At 37.1% G+C, this 23,754-nt stretch overlaps 1 protein-coding gene across 1 annotated transcript in view; it reads left to right on the top strand.

Moving 5' to 3' along the window:
* Positions 1–23,754, top strand: part of SUCLG2 (succinate-CoA ligase GDP-forming subunit beta) — a 323,754-nt gene that overhangs the window by 167,972 nt on the left and 132,028 nt on the right. Inside the window, exons 8-9 of the mRNA XM_021007549.2 lie at positions 10,650–10,811; positions 14,091–14,233. Coding sequence (XP_020863208.1) covers positions 10,650–10,811; positions 14,091–14,233 — 305 coding nt within the window. The remainder of the gene's footprint in view (positions 1–10,649; positions 10,812–14,090; positions 14,234–23,754) is intronic.

Here is a 23,754-nt window from a genome sequence, read left to right as displayed (position 1 = left end):
GGTTATACATGTGCAGTTATGCAAAACACGTCCATAGTAGTCATGTTGTGAAAAACTGACTCTATGTCCCTTAATCCTATCCCACCCCTCACATTTATTCTATTCTTTCTTTTGACCCTGTCCCTCCTCAGAAGTGTTTGCTTCTGATTAGCCCCTTTCCCAATCTGCCCTCCTCTCTATCATTCCCCTGCTCTCTTCTCCCCTTCTCCCCCTATTTTCCTGCAGGGTAAGACAGATTTCCATACCCAATTGAGTTTGTATGGTATTCCCTCCTTAAGCCAAGTCCTATGAGAATAAGATTCACTCATTCCCTCTCACCCTCTCCTGTTTCCCCTCCACTGTAAGAACCTTTTCTTTTCTGTTTTTTGTGAGATAATTTACCCCATTCTACCTCTCCCTTTCTCCTTCTCCCAGTATAATCCTCTCTCACCCCTTAATTTTATTCTCCAAATATGACCCCTTCATCTTCAACTCACCCTGTGCCATCTATCTATCTATCTATCTATCTATCTATCTATCTATCTATCTATCTATCTATCTATCATCTATCTATATCTATATCATATGCATATAATTTTTTTCCCTCCACTAAGTTATGATTGTTTAGCAGCTCACTGTGTTGGGGCTTCCACCTTTGACAGAGTTTAAGTTTCTTTGGCTTTTCCCTTTTTACTATATTTTATGGCTTTTCCCTAATTGGAACCCCATACTCCCCTAAAGGAGCTAGTATTTGAGGGGAGATAAGATGTATCCAAATAATTACAATATTAATTAGCCTATGATAAGTATATGGGCAAGGTACAGAAAGATGGGTTTCCTAGAGGAGGTGGTACCTGATATAGATATTAAAGAATGCATAAGTTATGACAACTAGAAATGGCAGGGAGAGAAGACTTGAGGCATAGAAGATTACATAGGTAAAGGCAAAGAGATTGAAATGTATAATATGTATATGGCTGTAACAAACAATGTAGGAAGTGGGGAGTAACATGAGAAAAGACTTGTGGGACATAGATTGTGGAAGGTTTTGAATTCAACTAAAAAAGTTTGGATTAATGGAATTCATGTTTGGAAAAGCCCAAGAATAATAGTTTTCATATTTGGTTGCACAGAAAAGTGTCCACAAAACCTTGCACCTAGTACATCATAAACCATCCCTCTTCCTTTCACAAGCATCATTCATAGAAGTTCATTATTTGTAACAGTTGCTGTGCTCGTAATGGTTCTGGGGAAGTGGCTTCCAGTAAAGTTGTGTTTATGATCTCTTGACAGCAGAAGCCAATAACACTTTGTGGTGATTTCTATTTATTTTTTATTTTGGGTAAATATTCATTATCTGAATGCTAATTAAATCTAAACAAAAAAAGGAAAGAAGTTCAATATTACAATTTAGACAAATCCTTGTATATACATGCCCAATCCCCTTTAAAGGAATCAAATTAACGTTATAAAAAATTAACAAGCCCCATGCAATTTTTTAACCTCAAAATTGGAGAATCCGCATCAAAGAGAATTATGTACATGTCCTATTCCACTCTTCTTCCCCTGCTAAATTGTAAGCTTCCTGAGGGAAGGACCTATAAATGCTTCATAGATTTGTTGAACTGGATAAAGTCCTGTTTTTTTCCCTCCAATTTCTCTATTCTGCATACATTTCATGAGATAGAAAACTGCCCTCAGAACCCTGCCTGTGACACCTGTGACCCTGGACAGGCTACTTAGCATTTGAAGAGCTCTAGATAACTCTCTGAGACTTTAACTTGCAGAGAATAGTGCTGTTCTTCTGCCTTGGTGGAGAGAATTTCTCTCTGGGAGTTTATGCCAATCAACTCACAGATGCAATTTCTATCCCTATAGATTTTATATTTACTTATCTTTGTGCGTGTCATTTCTCCCCAGGAAAATAAAAGCCCCTTGAAGACAGGGCCTGATTTGTTTGTGTCTTGTTATTCCTGCATCTAGCAGTATGCCTGGCACATAGGAGGTGATGAAAAATATTCGTTTAATTGAATTGAAGGCTGTGATGCTCTTTATTCAGATTCTGAGCAATTCAACAAAACCCATCTTAGGAAAATAGGGAAAAAAGCAAACTTCCAATGGCTACATTAACTTTCTAATGATTCACCATTTTAAAGTATTAAGAGCAAAATTCTCTGTCCCTATCATGAGTATGTTAGGGCATAATGTATCAAAAAAACAACTCTATTGTGATTTTTTTAAAAAAATAAAATTATCTGTAGCTATTAATTTGCTCATTGTACCATAAAAGTCCAGCTATTGAATTATAATCACAATTAAATGAACGTGTTGGTTTATAACTCTAATGAACAATAGTGAAGTCAAACCAAATTAGGAAAGAAGTGATTAATGACTGAATATATAAAGTTGTCATCGTCTTCAGGGCACTAACCATTGTCAGTGAAACATTTTACTTAGTAACTGCAACAAACATCCATTTCAACTTAGCAAAGTGAGTAGTACCAGTTGATAATATTAGTTTCCCAGGGAGTGTGTCCATATATATCAGTAATTAGGAAGCATGTGACCTTTGGCAGCTCATGTTTGAGCTAGTTGATTTGGGAATTGTTTTTTAAGGAAAAATATTTGAAGATATATATAATCCCCCTCTGGTTCTCTCTGCCCATGCTCCTCCATCACCCCACTAGCACCTCCATCCATCTTCAGTAGACACAACTGCGTTGGCACAGAACCTATTTAGAGGAAAGGTTATGTTGATTCTTTTTTTAGAATCACAGACTCTCTGATTTGGAATGGATCTAAGAGGTCATCTTGCTCAGCCCCTTGCTTTGTATGTGAATTATATTTGTAGAAAAATATGTAATTCCTGGAAAATCACTGGGCAAATCTTGAAGCTATCTAGCACTTGCCAGTTTCTGGAGAGCATCCCCCCACACTGCCACCCTTTTCTTTTGATTAGTTGTTCAGGTTGTACAAATGTAAACTAATGAATATAGCTGAATGTGTTAGGGCCAGCGACAGAGTATATCAGAAAGAGTCCTGACTGGCATCGGAGGATCCAGGTTCAAAGATTGCTTCTGATGTTGATGACTTGTGTCACCTTTGGCAAATGACTTCAGCTTTATGACCTCAGGGTTCTGATCTGTAAAATGGGGGGGGGTTAATGGGCTAGATGACCTCCAAGAACTAATCTAGCTCTAGGCCTCTGATCTTCTGAACAGCTAAGATACCAGGCCACTTGCCTGACTGAAGACGATGCTTCTGGCATGCCGGGAGAATTGCACTTCCAAGCACTATGTCCAAATCCTCCCACTATCATTCATCTGTGCTGGCTCGGGTCACTCACTTCCCATCCCTGACCCTGAGCATCCTTATCTGTAAAATGAGGTACAACGTTATAAATAATAAGTCGTTACATAGGTCTTACAACTATACAACTTATCACATATATGCTCTCAGGAGATCTCTTCAACACCCCATTAGACAGGTCATGATCAGAGAGCATCTCTAATGTGACCTCATTTTATAGATAAGGAAACTCAGGATCAGGGATGGGAAGTGAGAGGCCCAAAGTAACTCAAGTAAATGTCAATAAAAGGATTTGAACCAGGTCCTCTGGACCCAGAGCCGCTGCTCAGTCCACGGTGTTGTTTAACCTTCTTATGTCTTCTGACTTTAAGTGAACTAAGTGGAGCAGTGGATAAAGGGCTGGACTTGGTATCAAGAAGATCTGGGACTTACTAGCTGTGTGACTCTGGGCAAGTCACTTAACCCCAATTGCCTCACCAAAAAAAAAAAGAAGAAGAAGATCTGGGTTCAAATATACCTTCAGATACTTATTAGCTATGTGACTTTTGGCAAGTCTTTTAACTTCCGTCTGCCTCATCCATAAAAAAGGGTAATAATAGCATCTACTTTTTGTATTTATTGTGAAGGTAAAATGAGGTAGCATTTGTTTTGTAAACCTTTAAGCACTCTATAAATGTTAGCGATTATGATCATTATTATTATTATTATGTATGCCCTTTCCTATCCAGACCCAATGCTTACAATGAGACATTACCATCTAAAATGCATATTACAGATTTGTGCAGCTAGTGGCTAGACCATTGGGCCTGGAGTCAGAAAGACCTGAGTTCAAATCCAGTCTCAGACATTTATGAGCAGTGTGACCCTGGGCAAATCACTTAGCCTCAGTTTCCTCAGCTGTAAAATGGGAGTGATAATAGCATCTGCCTGGCAGGATTATTGTGAGGCTCAGATGAGATAATATTTGCAAAGTGCTTACCACAGTGCCTGGAACATAATAGATGATACAACAGCATTATTACCTTCTCTTCCCCTTCTGTCACATTCCAAAGCCTTGCCGTGGCACAGAGCTGACTCTGAGTTACATGAGTTAAGTGTATATAAGTGTAAGCTCTGACCTATTAAATCTGAGTACAAGGCTGATAACAGCCTGATAATCTCAACTGAAAAACAGACTAGCTCAGTTTGGCAAAATTTATCATTCATTCATTCATTCATTCACTCATTCATTCATTCAACATTCATCTCTATGCATGACAACTATTGAAAACCATCCCATTGGATGGGATATGATCTTCATCTATGAAGGAATTTCTACCTATAAAGGAATACTACAGATACAAACAGGAATCAGATGAAATATTGAAGTCATTGAGGATATCTAAGAAATCATGCACTTCCACATTTTTGGATTATTTTTTAGTATTTCTGTGTCACACATTCTTAATAGGAGGAATGGGGATTGAACTCATGAGTTCATCAATACAGGAACATTTTAGTTAATTCAACAAGCATTTATTAAGCACCTACTGTGTGCCTGGTTCCATTTTGAGGGCTAAGGATACAAAGAAAAATGAAAACAGTCCCCAGCCCTCAGGGAGCTCACAGTCTAATGGATATCTTGGTGATACGCTTCCTCTGCCAATGTGTCTAAATCTTGGCTGCACCTGGGTCTTAGAGTTACCTGTGGGCAGTGACCTTAAGTTATTTGCCCAGGGTTGCATTGTCAATATGAATTAAGAGGCAGGGTTTAAACCAGGATCTTCCTGGTTCTGTGGTCAGCTCTCTACCCACTAGGCTATGCTGCCTCTCACAAGAAGTAAGTCTGATTATAGAGCGGAACTTCAGAAGGGTAGCATTAATCTTGGATAGAACATGGAACAAGGCCTTTCTTGCTGTCACAAAGTTCCTGGAATCTGGAGGGTGATGTTGGATTCTGTTCCATTTCGTTCTCTCTCTAGCCAGTGGTTTTCACAGCTTGGCTCTTTTTTTCTTAATATCTAAGACTCTCTTCATCAATTGGAGCGCAGACTCCTCCAATGTGTTTGATAGCGAAGACCCAATTTCAAACAGTGGGCCTTTGGCCAAGCTTCTTTGGAAACGAACCCTGGCTGATACAAAGTTAATCAGCAAATCAGTTTCAACTCCTTAAAATTCATTTCTCTAAATAACTGCACTGTTGCTTGATGTTTGTGGGAAGCCATGTTTTTGGTGGGTGTTTGCTTTTTTTTCTTCTTACGTAAAAACCAAATTTCCAAGAATATTTTCAGCTCCCTCCTGTGTCTGTCTATTTTCACATCTACTAAGAGGATATTCAGAAAATTACACAAATACTGGAACAGTGGCATTGGAAGGAGGATAGGAGGAGGGAAAGATTCATTTGAGTGTCCAGATTTCCCTTTTTTTTTTTTTTTGGCAGTGTACCTTTGAATAGCGTATTATAATTATTTATCACAAATCAAATGTGGTATTCAGCTTGAAGACTTTTTTTTCAAACTGATTGTGACAGGTCTACATCATCGTGTTTCTTTTAAAGGTTTCATTTTTGTATGAGTTTGTTTTCTTAAATGTATTTTTGCTTAGCTTAATTCTGAAGCACGTTCAATTAAGCCTTGCAGGTCAAAGGCCGCCAGCTGTCAGTCATGTTCCCTATCAAGGCAGTTGAATCAGCATGCCACTAACCAAAAACTACAAAACACCCCATGAACATAAGTACAGGCTTTCTTTGATATTTGTTCAGAAGGAAAATTCATTTGTACAATCTATGAAGCATGTAACAATACCCTTTTGATGGTGAAAATTGTTTTATAAATATTAATGGATGTTTTTTTCCCTTAGTACTTTGTACTAGACATGGCCTTTGCGAAAGATGAATTTTCTGTAGAACTAAGATTCCATTAATGTGAAAGTGAACATTTGCATGTCTGAGCTGAGCTCCATACCTCCCAAATACATTCAATGACAGTTGCCGGTTGTCTTATTCAATGAGAAAACTTGAATGAGTGACTGTATTTGATTGGTGCATTGTCGACTATATGTTGTTCGGTCGATGAGTCATGTCCGACTCTCCATGACCCCATTTGGGGTTTTCTTGGCAAAAAAAACTGGAGTAGTTTGCAATTTCCTACTATGGTTCATTTTATGGATGAGGAACAGAAGCAAACAGGATGAAATTACTTACCCAGTGTCACATAGCTACTAAGTGTGTGAGGCAGGGTTGAAACTCAGGTCCTCCTTATTCCGGGGCCAGCACTCTATCCATTGCACTGCCTTGCTGTCCCTGTTAACCATAGGATCAAAAATTTAGAGCCAGAAGAGAACTTAAAGGCCGTAGACTCCCAAGCTCTCTTGGCAATACTTGAACCAAGGTCTTCTAGCACTCCATTGACTACACTTGCCTTGACACAGGAATGGATAAATTTTCTTTCAAAATAAAATTCTTTCATTTTTTTCTATTTAAAATTCTTAACAATACCACCCCTGACATTGAAATTTATAACAAGGAAAAATCCCTAAGCAAAACTTTTTGATGAATGACTTCAACTGTTTGTGTGTATTCTACTTTCCATACCCATAGGTATGCACCTTTACATTGTCACTAAAAAGTAGATTTTTGCATGCTCTCTTTTTTTTTTTTTTTTTTTTTTTTGGTTGGGCAGTGGGGGTTAAATGACTTGCCCAGGGTCACACAGCTAGTAAGTGTTATGTGTCTGAGGCCAGATTTGAACTTAGGTTCTCAAATCCAGGGCCAGTGCTCTATCTACCACACCATCTAGCTTCCCCTGCATGCTCTCTTAAATATGAAATGATACATTTTTAATTGTATTTTTTTAAGCAGGATATTTGAAGGATGCTTAACTTATCTTAAAAGGAAAGGGTCACATAAAAGTGACATAATACATATCTAGTCCACTTCTTAGGAGGAAGTTAAACACCTTTTTGAGCTGTATTTATTTTTTTTCAGGCTAGTAGAGTATATATTTCTGAAAGCATTGGTTTGTTCACCTAGCTAGAATGGCACTGATCAGTCTGGGGTCAGGGGCTAAAATCCCCAGTGATTGAGCAGCTTACTTTCTTTCTGTTCCTTGGCCAGGACTGGCCCTATCCAAGTAGGTAGTGCTATAGGTACAATACTGGGCCTAGAATTATGAATAATCTGAAGAGGCAAATCAGGTCTCAGACGAGGGGTGTGACACTGGGAAAGTCACGTCTTCATTTCCTTATCTGTAGAATGGGGATATTAATAGCTACTATCTCCTATGGTTGTTGTGAGTATTAAATGATATATTTGTAAATTGCAAAGTAAATGCTAGCTATTAATATCATTATTATTACTATACAAAACCACAGGTAGGTAATTGCCCAAATGATGTGATTTGAAGGATACTTAAGCTTCTCTCTTCCTTGTCCAAATACAGTTCTCCCATCAACCTGCCACTGTGGGGATAATTAAGTAGTTTGTAGTTTACCCCATTCATCATTCACTCAACAAGCAATTGTTAAGCACCTACTGTATGCCAGGCACTCTGCGAGGAGCTGGGTCGACAAAGACAAAACGAAACATTTCCTGCCCCCAAGAAGCGTGTATTCGCCTGAGGTGGGTGCATAGTGGTAGGTAAAGAGGATTCTGCCAAAAAAAAAAAGGCATAGTCCCTACCCTTAAGTGACTTAGAGGGATACATGGTGCTGTTGAAGGAGTTCTGGGCAACAGAAATCAGGAAGGAAATTTGGAAGAAGGGTGTCTTTTGGGGGAAGGATACTAATTTTACTTTTTGAAATATTAGGTTTGAGATATCTCTAGAGTTTTCAAGGCAAGGAAGATTAAGTCTTTGGGACAATATATGAGTCTATTGAGTAGGATAATCAGAGAAGGCTTCAAAAAGGCCTTGGACCTCAGTTTCCTCGTCTATAAAATGAGCAGCTTGGACCAGATGGTCTCTCTGAACCCCTTTGTAGCTCTACAATTGATAAATGTATATAATTAACATTTAGTCTAAGTTTCATGCATACAACCAATCAAACGCACAGCCATGACTTTTTATTTATACTGGAGTAGATTCTCTGCCCCTTTCCCCTCTCCACAAAGACTATAAAGGATATTGATTTTGTTGAGATTCAAGGATTTTTGAGATTCAGGAATAATCACTGAACTCTTATTATTCTTACATAATAAGGTTTCCTTGAACTGAGTGAGAAAGGACTAGAAAATATTTTGCCTACTAACTCCCTATCTTAACCAATAGCTATTATCTTCAGTTTTTTAGGTTAACTTTATTTTTTTTTCTTAGTGGTTTTTCCCTCTCAACAATGTTCTTGCCGTCCCACTTGGTAAAAGAACCCGTTTTGAAAATCTGGTCTTGCAAGCACTGAGTTCTGGGTCTAGATATGGAAATTTGCATTTCACTCATTCATCATGAGTTATTTTAGGCAGTTACTAATGACAATTTTCTTGAAGGGCAAAAACCAGTCTGAACTTTTTTGATTTACTGGTTTATTGATTGTGACCAAAAATTCTTTGATTGGAAACTCATCAGTCAGAAAGTCAACTTGATAGTATTTGCATATTTACTTTGAACATGTGGGTTTCAGCTGTCTAACACATGAGTAACTGAGGGGCTAAATTTACTAATAAGTTAATTAAAACATATTATATACCTAGAAAGAAGTTTCTTTTCTATTGATCATTATAATAGTGATTAACTACTGGGAAAATATTATTATAACAAGGAGAATGGTAGAAAATGCCTTTAGTGATGGCAACAGTACACTTTTAAGATTATAAAATGCAGAAGGTAATTACCACTTTATTTTCTGGATATATTCACAGTTCTGTGAGCTAGTAAGTTAGACATTTAATGGTATGGCTTACAGACTTAAAGCATCATTTACTGCTAAGAAATGTTTCTCCTTGTCAGCCATTGCAACATTCAGTCATTTGTAATTCCTCTTATGTGAATGTATATGTGTATGTGTGCATGTGCATGTATGTGTATACACAGTCAACATTTTTACATAATAACTTAATGGACTCATTTGTCAAAGGCTTATGGGACCATGAATGTATGTGATATATGAATCACCTAACAGAGTCAGTGATCATGGGACCATAGATTTAGAGGACCTTTTAGAGGATCTTAGAGATCAGAGGTTCATAAATGATGAGCTAGACAATACCGTAGCCCCTTTCTTACCTTTCCAGTCACCCTACACCTTATACTCCTCCATGAACTCTGGCTTCCAGTAAGCCTGGGCTTCTTGCTGTTTATCAGTCAGAACACTCTTGACTCCAGGCATTTTCATTGGCTGTTCCCTATGCTGATAATACTATCCCTCCTTGTCTCTGCCTTCTGGTTTCCCTGGCCTCCCTCAAGTCTCTGCTAAAATACTACCTTCTACAAAAAGCTTTTCCCAATCCTCTTTAAACTTGATGCCTTTTTTCTTTACCTAGTTTGTACAAAAAATGTTAGCCTGTGGTCTCTCCCATTAAACTCTCAAATTCTTGAGAGCATGTTATTATATGTTATGTGTGAAATAAAGATATATTACATATACAGTGATTAAGAAATATACTTATGCCTCACATAAACAGCATTACATCTCCTGCCTATGTGCCTTTGCCTGGACTTCTTTCCTATCTGCGCTGAATTCTGTTCCCCCCGACCCACACACACTTCTTGGAATCTGTAACATCTGTTAATGCACAGTTCACCCCTCCCCAAAAAAAAACAACATTCCTCATTCCTTCTGAAAGTTACTTTGTATCACTTTGTAGATATTTTGTGTTTACTTGTATGTGTAAATGTTGTATCCCTCCAGTAGATTGTAAACTCCTTGAGGGCAGGGGATATTTTTCTTGGTATTTCTAGCACCTACTACATACAGTAACTGACACACTGTAGGCACTTAATAAATATTGGTCAAATTGAAAAGAAAAGAAAAAAGTGTTTATGACTGCAACATGTAGTAATAACAAAGTTTAACTTTAGAAGAAGTCAGAATAGAGTGGCAACCTTTGAAACCTTTCTCCACTTGTAACTATGAAAGTTACTTATAACCTTCTCATTGACTTATGTTTTATTTTAAAGAATATGAACTAGAAATATGTTTTCACCTAAATACATATAGTCCATACAAATATATGACTTTCCAGAATAGCCAAACCTAAAAGGTCAGTATAGCTTAACTTATGTTTATATGTACATTACTTGTATCTATCTATCTCAAAATAGCAGAAGAATGCTCATCTTTCCCTCCTGTGTCCTGATCTACAGTTAAATATCCATCTATGCCTGTTTACTAAAAACACTTAACTTAAATATTCTTCATAGATATTCATTATTAATTTTCTCCTATTTTTGTAGTTGTGTGTTTTGATGCCAAGATAAACTTTGATGATAATGCAGAATTTAGACAAAAAGACATATTTGCCATGGATGACAAATCAGAAAATGAGCCTATCGAAAACGAAGCTGCCAAACATGATCTGAAGTACATTGGCCTGGATGGAAACATTGCTTGCTTTGGTAAGAAAACAAAGATCTTGACTGAGCATATGGCAAGATGGTTTGCAATTGCTTCATTATCCTTATTTTGTGAAATACATCTCAAAACTCAGGAAAACATATGAAGTTTTATAGCTAGTGATAATAATGATACTGGTGATGACCTATAATCACCAGAATATAACATCAATTCATAAACATTTAAAAACAATATTTTCAATATGTTACCATATTGAACATTCATAGAGACCTAGTGGAAAAAAAAATAAAAACAATATGAGAACAGAATGAAGGACATAACATTCCTGGTATCCCATCCAATCTAGAGTTGACTCAAAGATAGTTTCAGTGAGACTCCCTAACATCAACTTTGTTGTTCAGTCATTTTCAGTCATCTCCAACTCTTTGTGACCCCATTTGGGGTTTTCTTGGGCAGAGATACTGGAATCATTTGCCAATTCCTTCTCCAACTCATTTTACAGATGAGGAAACTGAGGCAAACAAGGTTAAGTGACTTGTCCGGGGTCACACGGCTGGTAAGTGTCTGAGGCCAGAGTTGAACTCAGGAAGACTCATCTTCCTGATTCCAGGCTGGGTACTCCATCCACTGCCCAAGATGAACTTAATTTCCCAATATTTTACTCAATTACAAGAAGCAGACATTTTATTTACCTATGCAAAAGGCCACTGAATATTAAACATTGAAAAATAATAGGATAGTGAGGTGTCCCAGGACCATTACTATCTGAACTCCATTGAACTAGATGTGATGAGTAAAACAACAATAAAAAACAGTAATTACCACATAAATAGTTTTCAAAGCACTTCATATATTTTTTCCTCATTTGATCCTGACAACAGTCCTTTGAAGCAAGTGCATAGATATGATTATTTCCATTTTACAGTTGAGGACACTGAGACTGAGAGAAGTGACTTGCTCAGGGGTCATAGAACTAGTAAGTATCCAAGGCAGGATTTGAACCCAGGTTTTGTTGACTCCAAGTTGCTAAGCTCTCTCTAGCCACTACCACATGCCATCTCAATAAAAATCCTAAGATGTGGTCTAGAGTTTTCTCTGAAATGTTTAGTATAATTGGAAATAATTTACTGGCTTAAAGTTCCACACATGATAGTCTAACTTTACTTTCTAAAAATTCAACATGTTTTCCCTCACAAGCCAGAGTTATTAAGACAACAGCTGCTCTGGGACATAGGTATAAAATGGAATTGTTTTCTCAATGGAAGTAAGAGAGGGCCTATAGTTTAATCATTATCCTAAACTTCTTTAGATTCAGTGATAGCAGAACAATAATGTGTTTAATCCGCTATTCCATTTTATTAACAGAAAAAATTGATTTCATCATTTTGATCTGAATTTGTGAAAATGGCTTATTCAGTTGAGATAAGAAAGGGTATATGGAGAAAAAAAAATCATTTTTGTAACTGTCCACAGAATATAGTGCTGAAATTTATACTCTAGCTGCTTAATTGCTAAAGGCTGTAGATTCTAGTAGTGCCCATTCATTGCATTGGTTCTGAAGTCTTAATCTTAACGGAATTAATATTAAATAAGATTTGTAGCTCATTAAATCAACCATATCATTATACCCAGAACCTCTGAGACCTCATTCTCGTACCTTGCTGTTGTCTACAATAGAAAATGACATAGACTTACATGTGATATAAAAGGCCTTATTTTGTGCAAGGGACAATAACTTTAATGGAGCAGAGTCCTCACATCTTTCTCAGGATAATAAACTAATGTACTCGTGATCTTTTACCATTTAAAAGAATAAAGGAAAAATTGGCACATTTAGAATAAAGTCAAGAAAGCTTGCTTAGAGAGGTGCAGAGATTTCCATGTTTTGAATAAATTTGAAGCCTCAAAGTACTGAAATTAACATACTTCCTGCTCTTTTGTAAGGTACTTGGAAATACTAGCGTGATTAGCTATGTCAGAGTTAATTAAATTAGTCACAGTTCAGAAGCTTCCATGAGGCATCAAGGGTCAGGAAAAAGTGAAGGATACTTTACTTTGAGAGGCTCTCCTATGTGAAAGAGAATTTTTCCTTTCAAATATAAGGAAAAATAATCACACATGACTGAGTTTGCAGGGTCAAAAGAAGGGGAAATTCATTGATGAAACTTACCTAGGGATCAGTGTGGCAGAATATATAGTGATAAAATTGGAATCAAGTAAAACCTGAGTTTGAATATAGCCTCAGCCACTCTATAGTTTTGTGGCCTTGGATGACTCATCTTTAACTTGTCTCAGCCTCAGTTTCCTCATCTGAAAAGTGAGTAGATTGATACTAGCTCTGATAAGGTTGCTGAAATAAAAGTACTCTGCAAACCTTAAGGGGCTATAAAAATGTGAATTTCAATTATTTTTTCCTAAGCAAGGAGAAGGATAGAAATTCTGTACTTTGTTTTTTCTGTCTTTTTTTTACAAAATTAAGTTTAATGATTTTCTCTTGGTTTTGAATCAGCACTAATTCTTAATAGGTCCTTCATTTGCCCTTCTCCAGCAAGTCATTTCTTATAACAAAGTAATTATATATATAATATTATATATTATTATTATACATAGTATAATATTATATATATTATATTATATATGATATAATATTATATATGTGTGTATGTATGTGTATATATATGTAGTGAAGGGGGGAAAACAGTTTAGTAATCAAGCACATATCAACCAAGTGAGAGGAAGTATTTTATAGTGAATATCAGCAAGAACTTAAAAAGACCTGGATTTAAATTCTTCCTCAAACACTTACTAGCTGCAGGATGTTGGGCAAGTCACTTAATTCTAATGGGGTTTAGTTTCTGCATCTATAAAATGAGAGACAGGATGGTCTCAAAGGGCTCTTGTTGCCCTAAATCTAAAACCTTATGATACCAAGTCTGATGGGGTATGTCCAGTTTCACACCTTTGGTCCTCTACCTCTATAAAAAAATGGCATGGTAAATACATTTTTGCATCTCTTCTTTAGAGAATACTTGGTCATTATAATTACAATTCTATCAAAGAAAATTTCCCCGTGCCTTCATTTGAGGAGTAGTCACCAGACTGTGAGTGATTATTTCAACTGTTGAAAAAGAAAGGCGTTAAGGTCACATTTTATTTAATTGTTGTTTTTTGTTTTGTTTTGTTTGTGCTGTTGTCATTACCTGGGATTTCATCTCCTCTCTCCTCAAGTTTAATATAATATCTTGGGGGTTTTTTCCCAAGAAATTTTCTAGTATTTTTGCTAAGTGTAAAACACTATGTCACTTGGATTCACTTTACAGTGAATGGTGCTGGGCTTGCCATGGCAACCTGTGACATCATCTCTCTTAATGGTGGGAAGCCTGCCAACTTCCTTGATCTTGGTGGTGGAGTAAAGGAGTCCCAAGTGTATCAAGCTTTTAAACTGCTCACTGCTGATCCTAAGGTAACTCATTTATTGTATGGAACAAAAGATCTAATGTTATGGAGTGGTCCTCATGGCCCCCTCTATAAAGGATGATTTTGCCATCTGCAGGTTGTCTTTTGTTCTTGCTGCTTTGGGTGATGCTCTGTGCTGAAACCAACAGTTGAGGTTTTCCTGAGTTATTAGGCTAACCTGACAACTCCAGAGAGTCTGTGGTTAATTCAGTATAATTTCCCAAAATGAAAATATCATCAGTTTTTCTTATTCCTAATCAGAAGCTGGAAAATTGTCCCAGGATTCCATAGGATGGAGAAATCTCAGTGTTGTGGAAATGTGGTGCTGCTCGAGACTTTGCAGCATTTATTGTCATTAACCATGTGGGTGGAAGGCATCGACATCCACTTGTACCCTATAAATTTATCATGTACTTAATTCACTTGGAGAATAGTTTTGATGGAGATTCAAAGGTTAAACTTGTCTAGATTGCTGTCTGAAAGCCAAGATGTTTAGATATTGTTAAATGACGGAAGTGTCATGAGATGGCTGGTGATTGTGTGGTATCCAGAAAGTTAATTTAGTTGTTAGTATTTTAAAGGAGCATAGATGTCTCTGGCAGTATGGCATAGTGGAAAGAACAATGAATCTGAAATCATAGGACCTGGATTCGAATCTTGGCTCTAACATTTATTATCTGTGTGACCTTGGGTCAATCACTTAACTCAGTTTTTTCGACTGTAAAATGAGAAATTGGACAAAGTTACCTCACTGGCCTCTTCTGCTTGCTGAGCTATCCATCTTCTGTCTTCCACTCCCAAATTCCTTATGCTGTTGTTCGTCCTTCTTCTCAAAGAGGCCCAGTGACATCAGGAGGGTAATGTATGTCTTCACTTGCAAGTGAATTGATTTTAAGTGAGGCAGAGTTGCACAAAGTCCAGAGTCATAAGGGTCCAGTGGCAAGATATGAGTCAAGATGACTGACAATGGTCCCAAATCTTTTATACTTCAGTGAAAAGAGCTCTGGTTATGCCGTCAGAGTACTTGAGGTCATATTCTAGCCATACATACTGACTGTATGATATCAAAAAGTCTCTTAACCTTACAAGGCCTTAGTTTCCTCATCTGTAAAACTGAGGTGGTTAGACTAGATGGCCTCTGAGGGTCAGCTCTAGGGCTATAATTTTATAATCCCTACAATTTGTTACTTGTTATACTATCTTATATGTTGGCTCTGTGTGTGTGTCCATGCACCAGTCTTCTTTCTTCAGTTAGATAGTAAGCTTCCAGTAGGTGAGCACCATATTTTATACTTAATCACTTTCTATGGCTTCCACAGTTGAGCATATAGGAAGCCCTGAATAAAATATTTGATTATTTATTTTGCCAAGTGGATTTTGTTTTAATTTGGGGTATTTACTTGGCATTTGATGACAGTGGTGAGGAGATAATTGCAAAGAGCCAGGGGCTGGGTTGTCTGAATGACCATTCATCCTATACCCTAGTTGAAGGAATGGTGACCCAATAGCACTAAACATTTCTCCAGCCCATCATCACAGGCAAGAAAGGATGCTTGCCTTTAATCTTATTCTTTTGGTGATTGACAGAATTGCTGTCATCAAGACTCTGACCCTTCACTAATATTTTAATTTCTAGCTTAAGTAAAATAATGTGAAATGATCCCAGGCACTTAAAAAGAAGCATTCTTATTTTAATACCATGCATGATCTCTCTTTAAAAGCTTTATTGGGGGCATCTAGGTGGTGCAGTGGATAGAGCACCAGCCCTGGAGTCAGGAGGACCTGAGTTCAAATCCAGCCTCAGACACATAATACTTCCTAGCTTTGTGACTCTGGGCAAGTCACTTAACCCCAATTGCCTCACTTAAAAAAAATAAAAAAATAATAAAAAAAAAGCTTTATTGGCCTACTGGCTGCAAACTGTATTAGCTAACAAAGCTCTCGAAATTATGCTCTCCCAGTAGTAATTCTTCTTTCAGCATAATTTAGCGTCACCTGCATTCTTGTTAACTCTTTCCTTTTTTTTCTTATTCATTGAATAAATAACCATGTTTTATCTGACACTGATCTTCCTTCCCCTAAGATTTTACTGGAATACCAAGTAATTGCAATCCATAGTCACTCAGCCACGAGGAACGTCTCTGGAAACAATTGTGCTGTTTGCCTAAGCACCCTGTCCTCAGAAGTGAAGTAGCAACATTATCAGTGATTTCCTAATCATTTGCTAATTCTCCTCTCCCCGTTTCTCTTCACTTCTAAGGGAAGGACATTTTCATCTCAAAAATTCCCAGGCCAATTAAAGATTGTAAATATCATGGACACCACTTGCAACCTCTTTAAAGTGCCTTCACTATCAAGAGCCCAGAGGACAGATGACTGTAATAAAACCCTGAACTTTTAACTAGGCTGAAATACAGTTTTAGAATAATGGAGAGCTGTGGAGAGATTAAATCTAGCAGGACAATGATCAGATTTGCCTTGAAATAGCCTTTCTCTATGAAATGGGTTGAATTTTAATTTTGTGAGAAAGGTAAAAAACAAGATCACAGGGGAACATTTGCATTTGTAAAATCCTCATGGAAAGTGTAGCCATAACTTAAACCTATTGGGCCTATCTGAAGCATTTGCTTGGAATCCTATATGAAAATGAGGAAGGGAGCCATTATGGGTGTATAGCATGGGTTTCCTCATTTTAACATTGTACTTGAAGCAAATGAATGCAGGTGCCTGAAATGGTCCATGTCCCATGATATTTAAATTTCAAATCAGGTTAAAAAGCAGGGAAATGCAAGAGTAGTCTCCATTCCAGCATTGTTTGCAAGATACTAGGTAGAAAACAGTATAGATTATTTCTCCTGCTTCTGCCAGGTAGGATATAGGCAACAGTTATTTTAAAATAAAACAACTACCAGCTACCCAGTGGTAGAATTCTCTAGAGCCCCAAAATAATTATTTCAAAGATATTGGTTGGTCTTATTACATATAAGAATCAGTCTGGTATATGTGCTAAGCTTCAAAATTATAATTTTTTTAAAAAAGTTACCACTTGTTCAATGCAAATCATATAAGTCAATACTGACAGCTGTTTACTTGACATATGTACAGATAATTCTATTGATTGACTAAAATGTACTGTATAATTGGAGTAGAATGTTGTATATTTATGTCAATTACATGAAACGAATGCAGCACATCATTGAAGCTTCCAGTGTTCTTTCATTTGAGTCTTTATCTAAGTGTGGATAGTTGTTATGCTGTGACTAAAATAAGCATATGTTTCTGTCTCTGACGCTTGGTATTTTGGGTTATGATAGTTCTCAAACCCCATAATCTCTCAGGTTTTTTGCTTGCAAGATAGCTAAATGCTGCATTGATTTCAATGGATGCTATTATTAAGTATTTTACAATTCGCTTATTTTTCACTTGTTGTTTTTGGCATAAAAGTAAAGAAATCAAGTTTATCCTGGTTAGTTACCGAATATACCTATTTGCAACTTTATCCTTTTGACTTAAGGAAGTCTAAATATTACCTCAGCATTTCAAAAATGCATGATTTCATTGGTGTGGAAACATTCCTCATGGATGTACAATTCACAGCTGCTTCTTGATTTTTTTTTAAAGTTCTGAAAATGCCTCTTCTCCATGCTCATTAACCTCCCCATCCCAACCCTGACCCTGGAACCAAGTCCTTTAGCAAAACTTTCTAGTCTTTACAAATTGCTATGGCTAAAGAAATAATATTAATTACTACTACTACTGCTACTAATAATTACTATTGTTGCTGTTACTGCTGTTATGGATTTGAATAGATGATGAGGCAAGGATACCTTGAACCTTTCAGAGGGTTTCAGAGGGTCATTTCAAGGTAGGGGAAGGGGAGAAGTATGGTCACTATTGGTGGAGGCAGTGTGGCACAAGAAAAAGAACCTAAATATTAATTTTATTATGTTTGCTCTAAGAGTAGTAGCTTTACATAATGTGGCACAAAATAGGTGCTTATTTATAGAGCACCAGTGACCTCTGATTATCTTAAGATCTTGAGCATATTTCAAAGGAAGATATGGCTTTGTGTTACTTTTTCGGTTTTGCTTTACCATTTACAAAACATTGATCAATGTCCCTCTGTTGAGGCTTAGGGGTGCTGGGACCCCGAAATCATGACACGTAGGTCCTGCCCAAATGAATTCAACCCAAGCCTTCTTTCAGCCAAAGACAAGGTTTATTAGAACATCATCATATTGGGAAGACTCTTAAAGAATCTAAGCATTTGTATTGCTAATGTAAGTGGGCCAGATTTTAAGAATCTTAGCACCTTAATGGAGACAAGATGGACCTTATATACAGAAAGACTGTGGGAGGGATCTAGGAGTGGCTAAATAGTTTGGGGTGGCTGGAGGAGGGGTCTGAGTATCTGGATGGGAGTGGCCAGTAAGCTGGGGTGAACAGACTGCTGGGGACCTGGACCATGTGGCCTAGGGAGAATGGAGTTTAGATAGGATTAAGGGTGAGATGGCGGGGTGGGGTTTGGGGGGCATCTGGAGGTAATAGACAATGGAGGACTATGTAACAGAATTGGGAGATTGGGTTTATAGTGAACCCCAGAGATTTGGCCCTGTGGGAGAGTCCAGGGGTCTTCCTTGCTGGGGTCCAGATCCCAACCTCATCACCTCCAGTTTAAAAGTGTATCAGAAACAAGCATGTTGAATAGTTTTTGATGTATGCAAAATGTCTTTTGTATAGGACTTAGAAAGAACTTTTGGCTTTGGTTGGGATGAGGATATTTCAATATATTCACAAAAGTGACTTGAGACTATTTGTCCTTTGCAGGCCAAAGATTCTGCAGATTAGTCATATGAAAATGTGCTTGCTAGAGCCACACCTAGATGATTTGGGAGTGTGCTCCCCTAACTGGACTTCCTGAAGAATAGCATAACAATCAATGTAATCTCAGATTTTTAAGCCATTTTGAGATCCTAGGAAAAATGGTTTCATATTAATGCCAAATGTGATAGGGACTGATTTGAATAGGGAATGAACTCTAGAATGTCAGTCAATTAACATTTATTAAGCAGCTGTTATGTGCCAAGCTAATGTGCTAATCTGTGGGAATACATAAAGAGACAAAAGGTAGTCCCTGCCCTCAAAGAGCTTATAATCTAATTGTATAGACAATAAGTGAACAGATATGTACAAACAAGGTATTTACAGTATGGAAAATGTACATAGAGGAGAGTTCATGAATCATGGAATTTTTTAGAATTGAAAGTGAAATCAGAGCTTGAGGGGACTTTGGATCTCATCTAATTCACTTCTGCCATGCAGTTTACAGACACAAATGCTGTAAATCATCTAGTTCAACTTCCCTTGGTTTGCAGATGACAAAGACTGAGGTCCAAAGTAACTCTGATCTTGTTAAGGTCATGCACTGAGCTACTGATAACCAGTTCTAGAAGCAGGTCTCCTGGTTGCTAGTTCAATACTCTTTTTAAAAAAAATGCACTAGTCAAAAGTTTTCAGGCTATTCTTCCTCGAATTTGTTTGCTTAGATATGATGTTATACCTTTGATTAGAAAACGAGTAGACGTGTGAAACAATAGTTATTTTAGGTGATTTCATTTATACCAATGTTGATGCAAGGACCAATTTGAAATTGTTAACACATAATTTCTAAGAATCATAGGGTCACAAATTTTAAATCTTGAAGCCACCTTAGATATCTAAACGAACCCCCTTATTTTACAGATGAGGAAACTGAGGCCCAGAAAAATAGAATGGCTGAATTGTCATCACAAAGCAGTAAAGGGCAGAGCCAAGATTTGAAACTGGATTCTTTAACTTCAAATCCAAATGTATTCTCTTTTATTACACTGCCTCCACCAATAGTGATCATACTTCTCCCTTCACCTACCTTGAAATGGCCTTCTGAAACCCTCTGAAAGGTTCAAGGTACCTTGCCTCATCATCTATTCAAATCCACAGTAGCAACAACAACAACAACAACAACAGTAGTAGTAGCAGTAATAATAATAGTAGTAGTAGTAGCAGCAGCAGCAGGAGTAGTAGTAGTAGTAGTGGTGGTGGTGGTAGTAGTAGTAGTAGTAATAATGATTTAAGGTCTGCAAAAGAATTTGGAAATATCACATGAGCCCCTCTCCACTGTTCCCTTTTTACTGTATTAAATAATGTTATATGAGTTCATAGTGAGCAAGTGCAGTTCATATGTATAAAGTCTAATTTTGTTGTTATTGTGGCTTTCTAGTAATCAGATAATGTTTAAAGCTAGCATCATTATTAAGAAAATTGTAGAAAAGAAAAATAGCTCTAGTTAGAAAGAATCACAGAGAGATCATTTACATGAGTTTTTGAGACTTAGAATGACATGGCTTTTAGCTTTGGGGTAATGTATTTGGGAAACTATTTGAGGTTGGAGAGAAATGAAACCTAACATATCATATTTTTAGTATCAGGGTTATGCAAATGCCTTAAGCTTTAACAAACATGTATGGGATTAATTCATTCTAAGTGCCTAACATATTTTTAATTATTCTCTACTTGGAGTTTTATGATATTCTTTTTCTAGCTTATATATACTTACTTCAGCTGAGCCCAAAGAGTTCATTAGTTTGACACATACCTTGCATATTTTCTCTTATCCACAAGTAGCTATTTGCATCCTGGAGTAGTAAAACTCTTGCAGGGATTTATTTTCAAACATAAATCCCAACATTTTATGGAATGTGAGCATTATTTTGGCAATGACTTGAGTACATTCCCATTTGAACAGAGCAGCATTAGGAAACAAATTTTGTTTTCACCCAGACTTATAAAGATTAGAAGTTCATGTAACTATTTCATAATGGTGGTAGTCAGCTTGCTTTTGCACCTTCTGTGAATAATACAGTCCCCTAAAGCTCTGATTTATAACTAAAGTCATTTAGTTTCCATCACCACCCGATGAATAACCTCTGGTTGTTAATATTACTACTTGCATGAGCTATAAAGCATCAAACCATATTGCCAAGAGTTTCTCATCATACAGCCTATACTTTGACTTTGCCAGGATTGGGAATTCCTGCATGTTTCTTGTGTTTTCTTTCTTGATTTCTCTTTTCTCAAAAGGTTTACGGTGTTTTTTTCTCCCCTCCATGAATGACTCATCACCAGCACATTTTATCCACTCATACTACTCAGTAATAGATGAGCTTAATGCTACTTATTCTTTCCTTATTTTGTACATGACTTATATGTCTGATTTCTACCAAGTTTCCAATGAAACACATTTAGTCAATCTTTAAGCTTCTTAGTAACACTAAGGAGCAAACCAGAAATGCATACACACACACACACACACATGCACACACGTGCACATGCACGCACGCATACACATATGTATGTGTGTAGTTGTATATGAGTAAAACCAGTCTTTGTGGTACTCTACAGGACTCAAATTTTAATAGACATCATTTTGTTTCATGATGAGTAACTAAGAATCTAACAGATTTCTAGATATCACAGTAAAGTTAGTAATTGGTCCCAGAGTGCTCTGTAATTGATTATGAATCTCTTACAGATAATACATCTTCTACACCTATAAAAGAAATAAAACATAAATCAAGTTATAAGGTCATATAGATAGAAGATAAAATATAATTAAAACTGTTAGGTAGTCTAGGTTTTTAAATTTTTTTTTTGCTAATAAGATTCCATAAAGAAGCTTCTTATATGATTATCAAATTCATATAACATTTTCCAGAAAAGAGTATTATATAAGTAATTATATTCATATTTCAAGTTTTTTCCTAATAAGATTATAAATAATGATCACCTAAGAAATCTTTGGCTCTCAATTTTTTTTACAGCACAAATGTATTAAACCACATAATCAACAACATTTATTTGCATTAAAATTAATTCCTTTCAGTTTAGTCTCTCTGTGAAATTTCTGGATTGTGTATATAGATTTTGTATTTACTTATCATTGTATTGTTATTTTCTTCAAGTAGAATGTAAGCTCTTAGAGTGCAGAGGCCATTTCATTTTTGTCTTTGTGTCCCCAATACCTAGCACAGGGACTTGTTAATAGCAAGTACTTAAATACTTGTTTGGACAGCTAGGTGGTGCAGTAGATAGAGCTCCAGCCCTGGATTCAGGAGAATCTGAGTTCAAATCCAGCCTCAGGCATATGACACTTACTACTGTGTGACCCTGGGCAAGTCACTTAACTCCCATTGCCCCCCCAATAAATAAATGTTTGAATGAGTGAGTGAGCTCTTCATTTGGAGATATTTTGGAAGCATGAGGGAGTTCATGGGATCACAGGATTTGGGAGTTGGACAGGACCTCAGTGGTTAGATAGTGCAAACTATAGGTCCCCAAAGTATCTCTGCTACAACACACACAATGAAGGATCACCCAGATTCTTCTTGGGAAACCTTCAAGGAAAGTGAATCCACTACCTCCTGGAGCAGCCTGTTCTACTTTTGGGTAACTCTGATTATTGAAGAAGCGTTCTCCACCTTATACCCACTTTTATTCCCATTTCTACCATGGCTATATTTGCCTCTCTTCACTTCTACACCCATTGCTACTAGTTTTGCAACCAAGTAGAACAAATCTAAGGGGCAGCTATGTTATGCCATAGTGCATAGAGCTTTGGGCCTGGAGTCAGGAAGACTCATCTTCCTCAGTTCAAATCTGACCTCAGACACTTACTAGCTATGTGACCTTGGGTAAGTCACTTGACCCTGTTTCCCTCAATGTTCTCATTTGTAAAATGAGCTGGAGAAGGAAATGACAAACCACTCTAGTGTTTTTGCCAAGAAAACCCCAAATGGAGTCATAAAGAGTATGAGATGACTGAAAAACAACTAAAAGCCCAAATCTAATCCTTCTTCCAAGCGATAGCCTGTCAAACACTTGAAGAGTTACATTCTAACGAGATAGCAGTATATACACATTAGTTTGTCTTAAGATTTATCAAAGTGAGAATTATTGGAAGGAATATGGTATTTCAGAGCACAGAGGACCACCTGGGGAAAAAGAGTTCTTGTGATAGAATTCCCATTGGAAAAAAAAACAAACAAAAACCTCTTAGCTATGAGTGTCTAAGTGTCTGAAGCCTGATTTGAACTTAGGTCTTCCTGACTTGAGGCTAGAGATTTATTTCCTACCACCTAGTTGCCACTGGATATTATCATCCTGCTATAATTTCTTCATAGCCAACGGGCAACTTTATTACCATGCTTCATTATAGAATAACGGTAAGAGAACTGTAACAGTGGCTCATCCCCACAGATACAAATATCATTGACTCTGATTTGGGTGAATAGCAGAGAGTGACCCATTCAGAAGCCAGACCAGGAATGAAGAAATAATTGCTGCTTGACCCTGCTATAGGACTACAGTCCTGTCCCAATAGGCAACATTGGGGAGTAAGGTGGAGGGTGCTCAATGTGCACTATTTGTCACTGGCTTCTTCTCCTCCTCTTCCAGGATAAGGTAATCCACTAGAAAAAGAGTTGAGAATTT

The sequence above is a fragment of the Phascolarctos cinereus genome, unplaced genomic scaffold (genome assembly GCF_003287225.1).
Source record: "Phascolarctos cinereus isolate Bilbo 61053 unplaced genomic scaffold, phaCin_HiC Scaffold_4;HRSCAF=312, whole genome shotgun sequence".
Lineage (NCBI taxonomy): Eukaryota > Metazoa > Chordata > Mammalia > Diprotodontia > Phascolarctidae > Phascolarctos > Phascolarctos cinereus.
The sequence above is the reverse complement of the archived record's forward strand: the minus strand, read 5'-3'. Positions and strand labels throughout refer to the sequence as shown.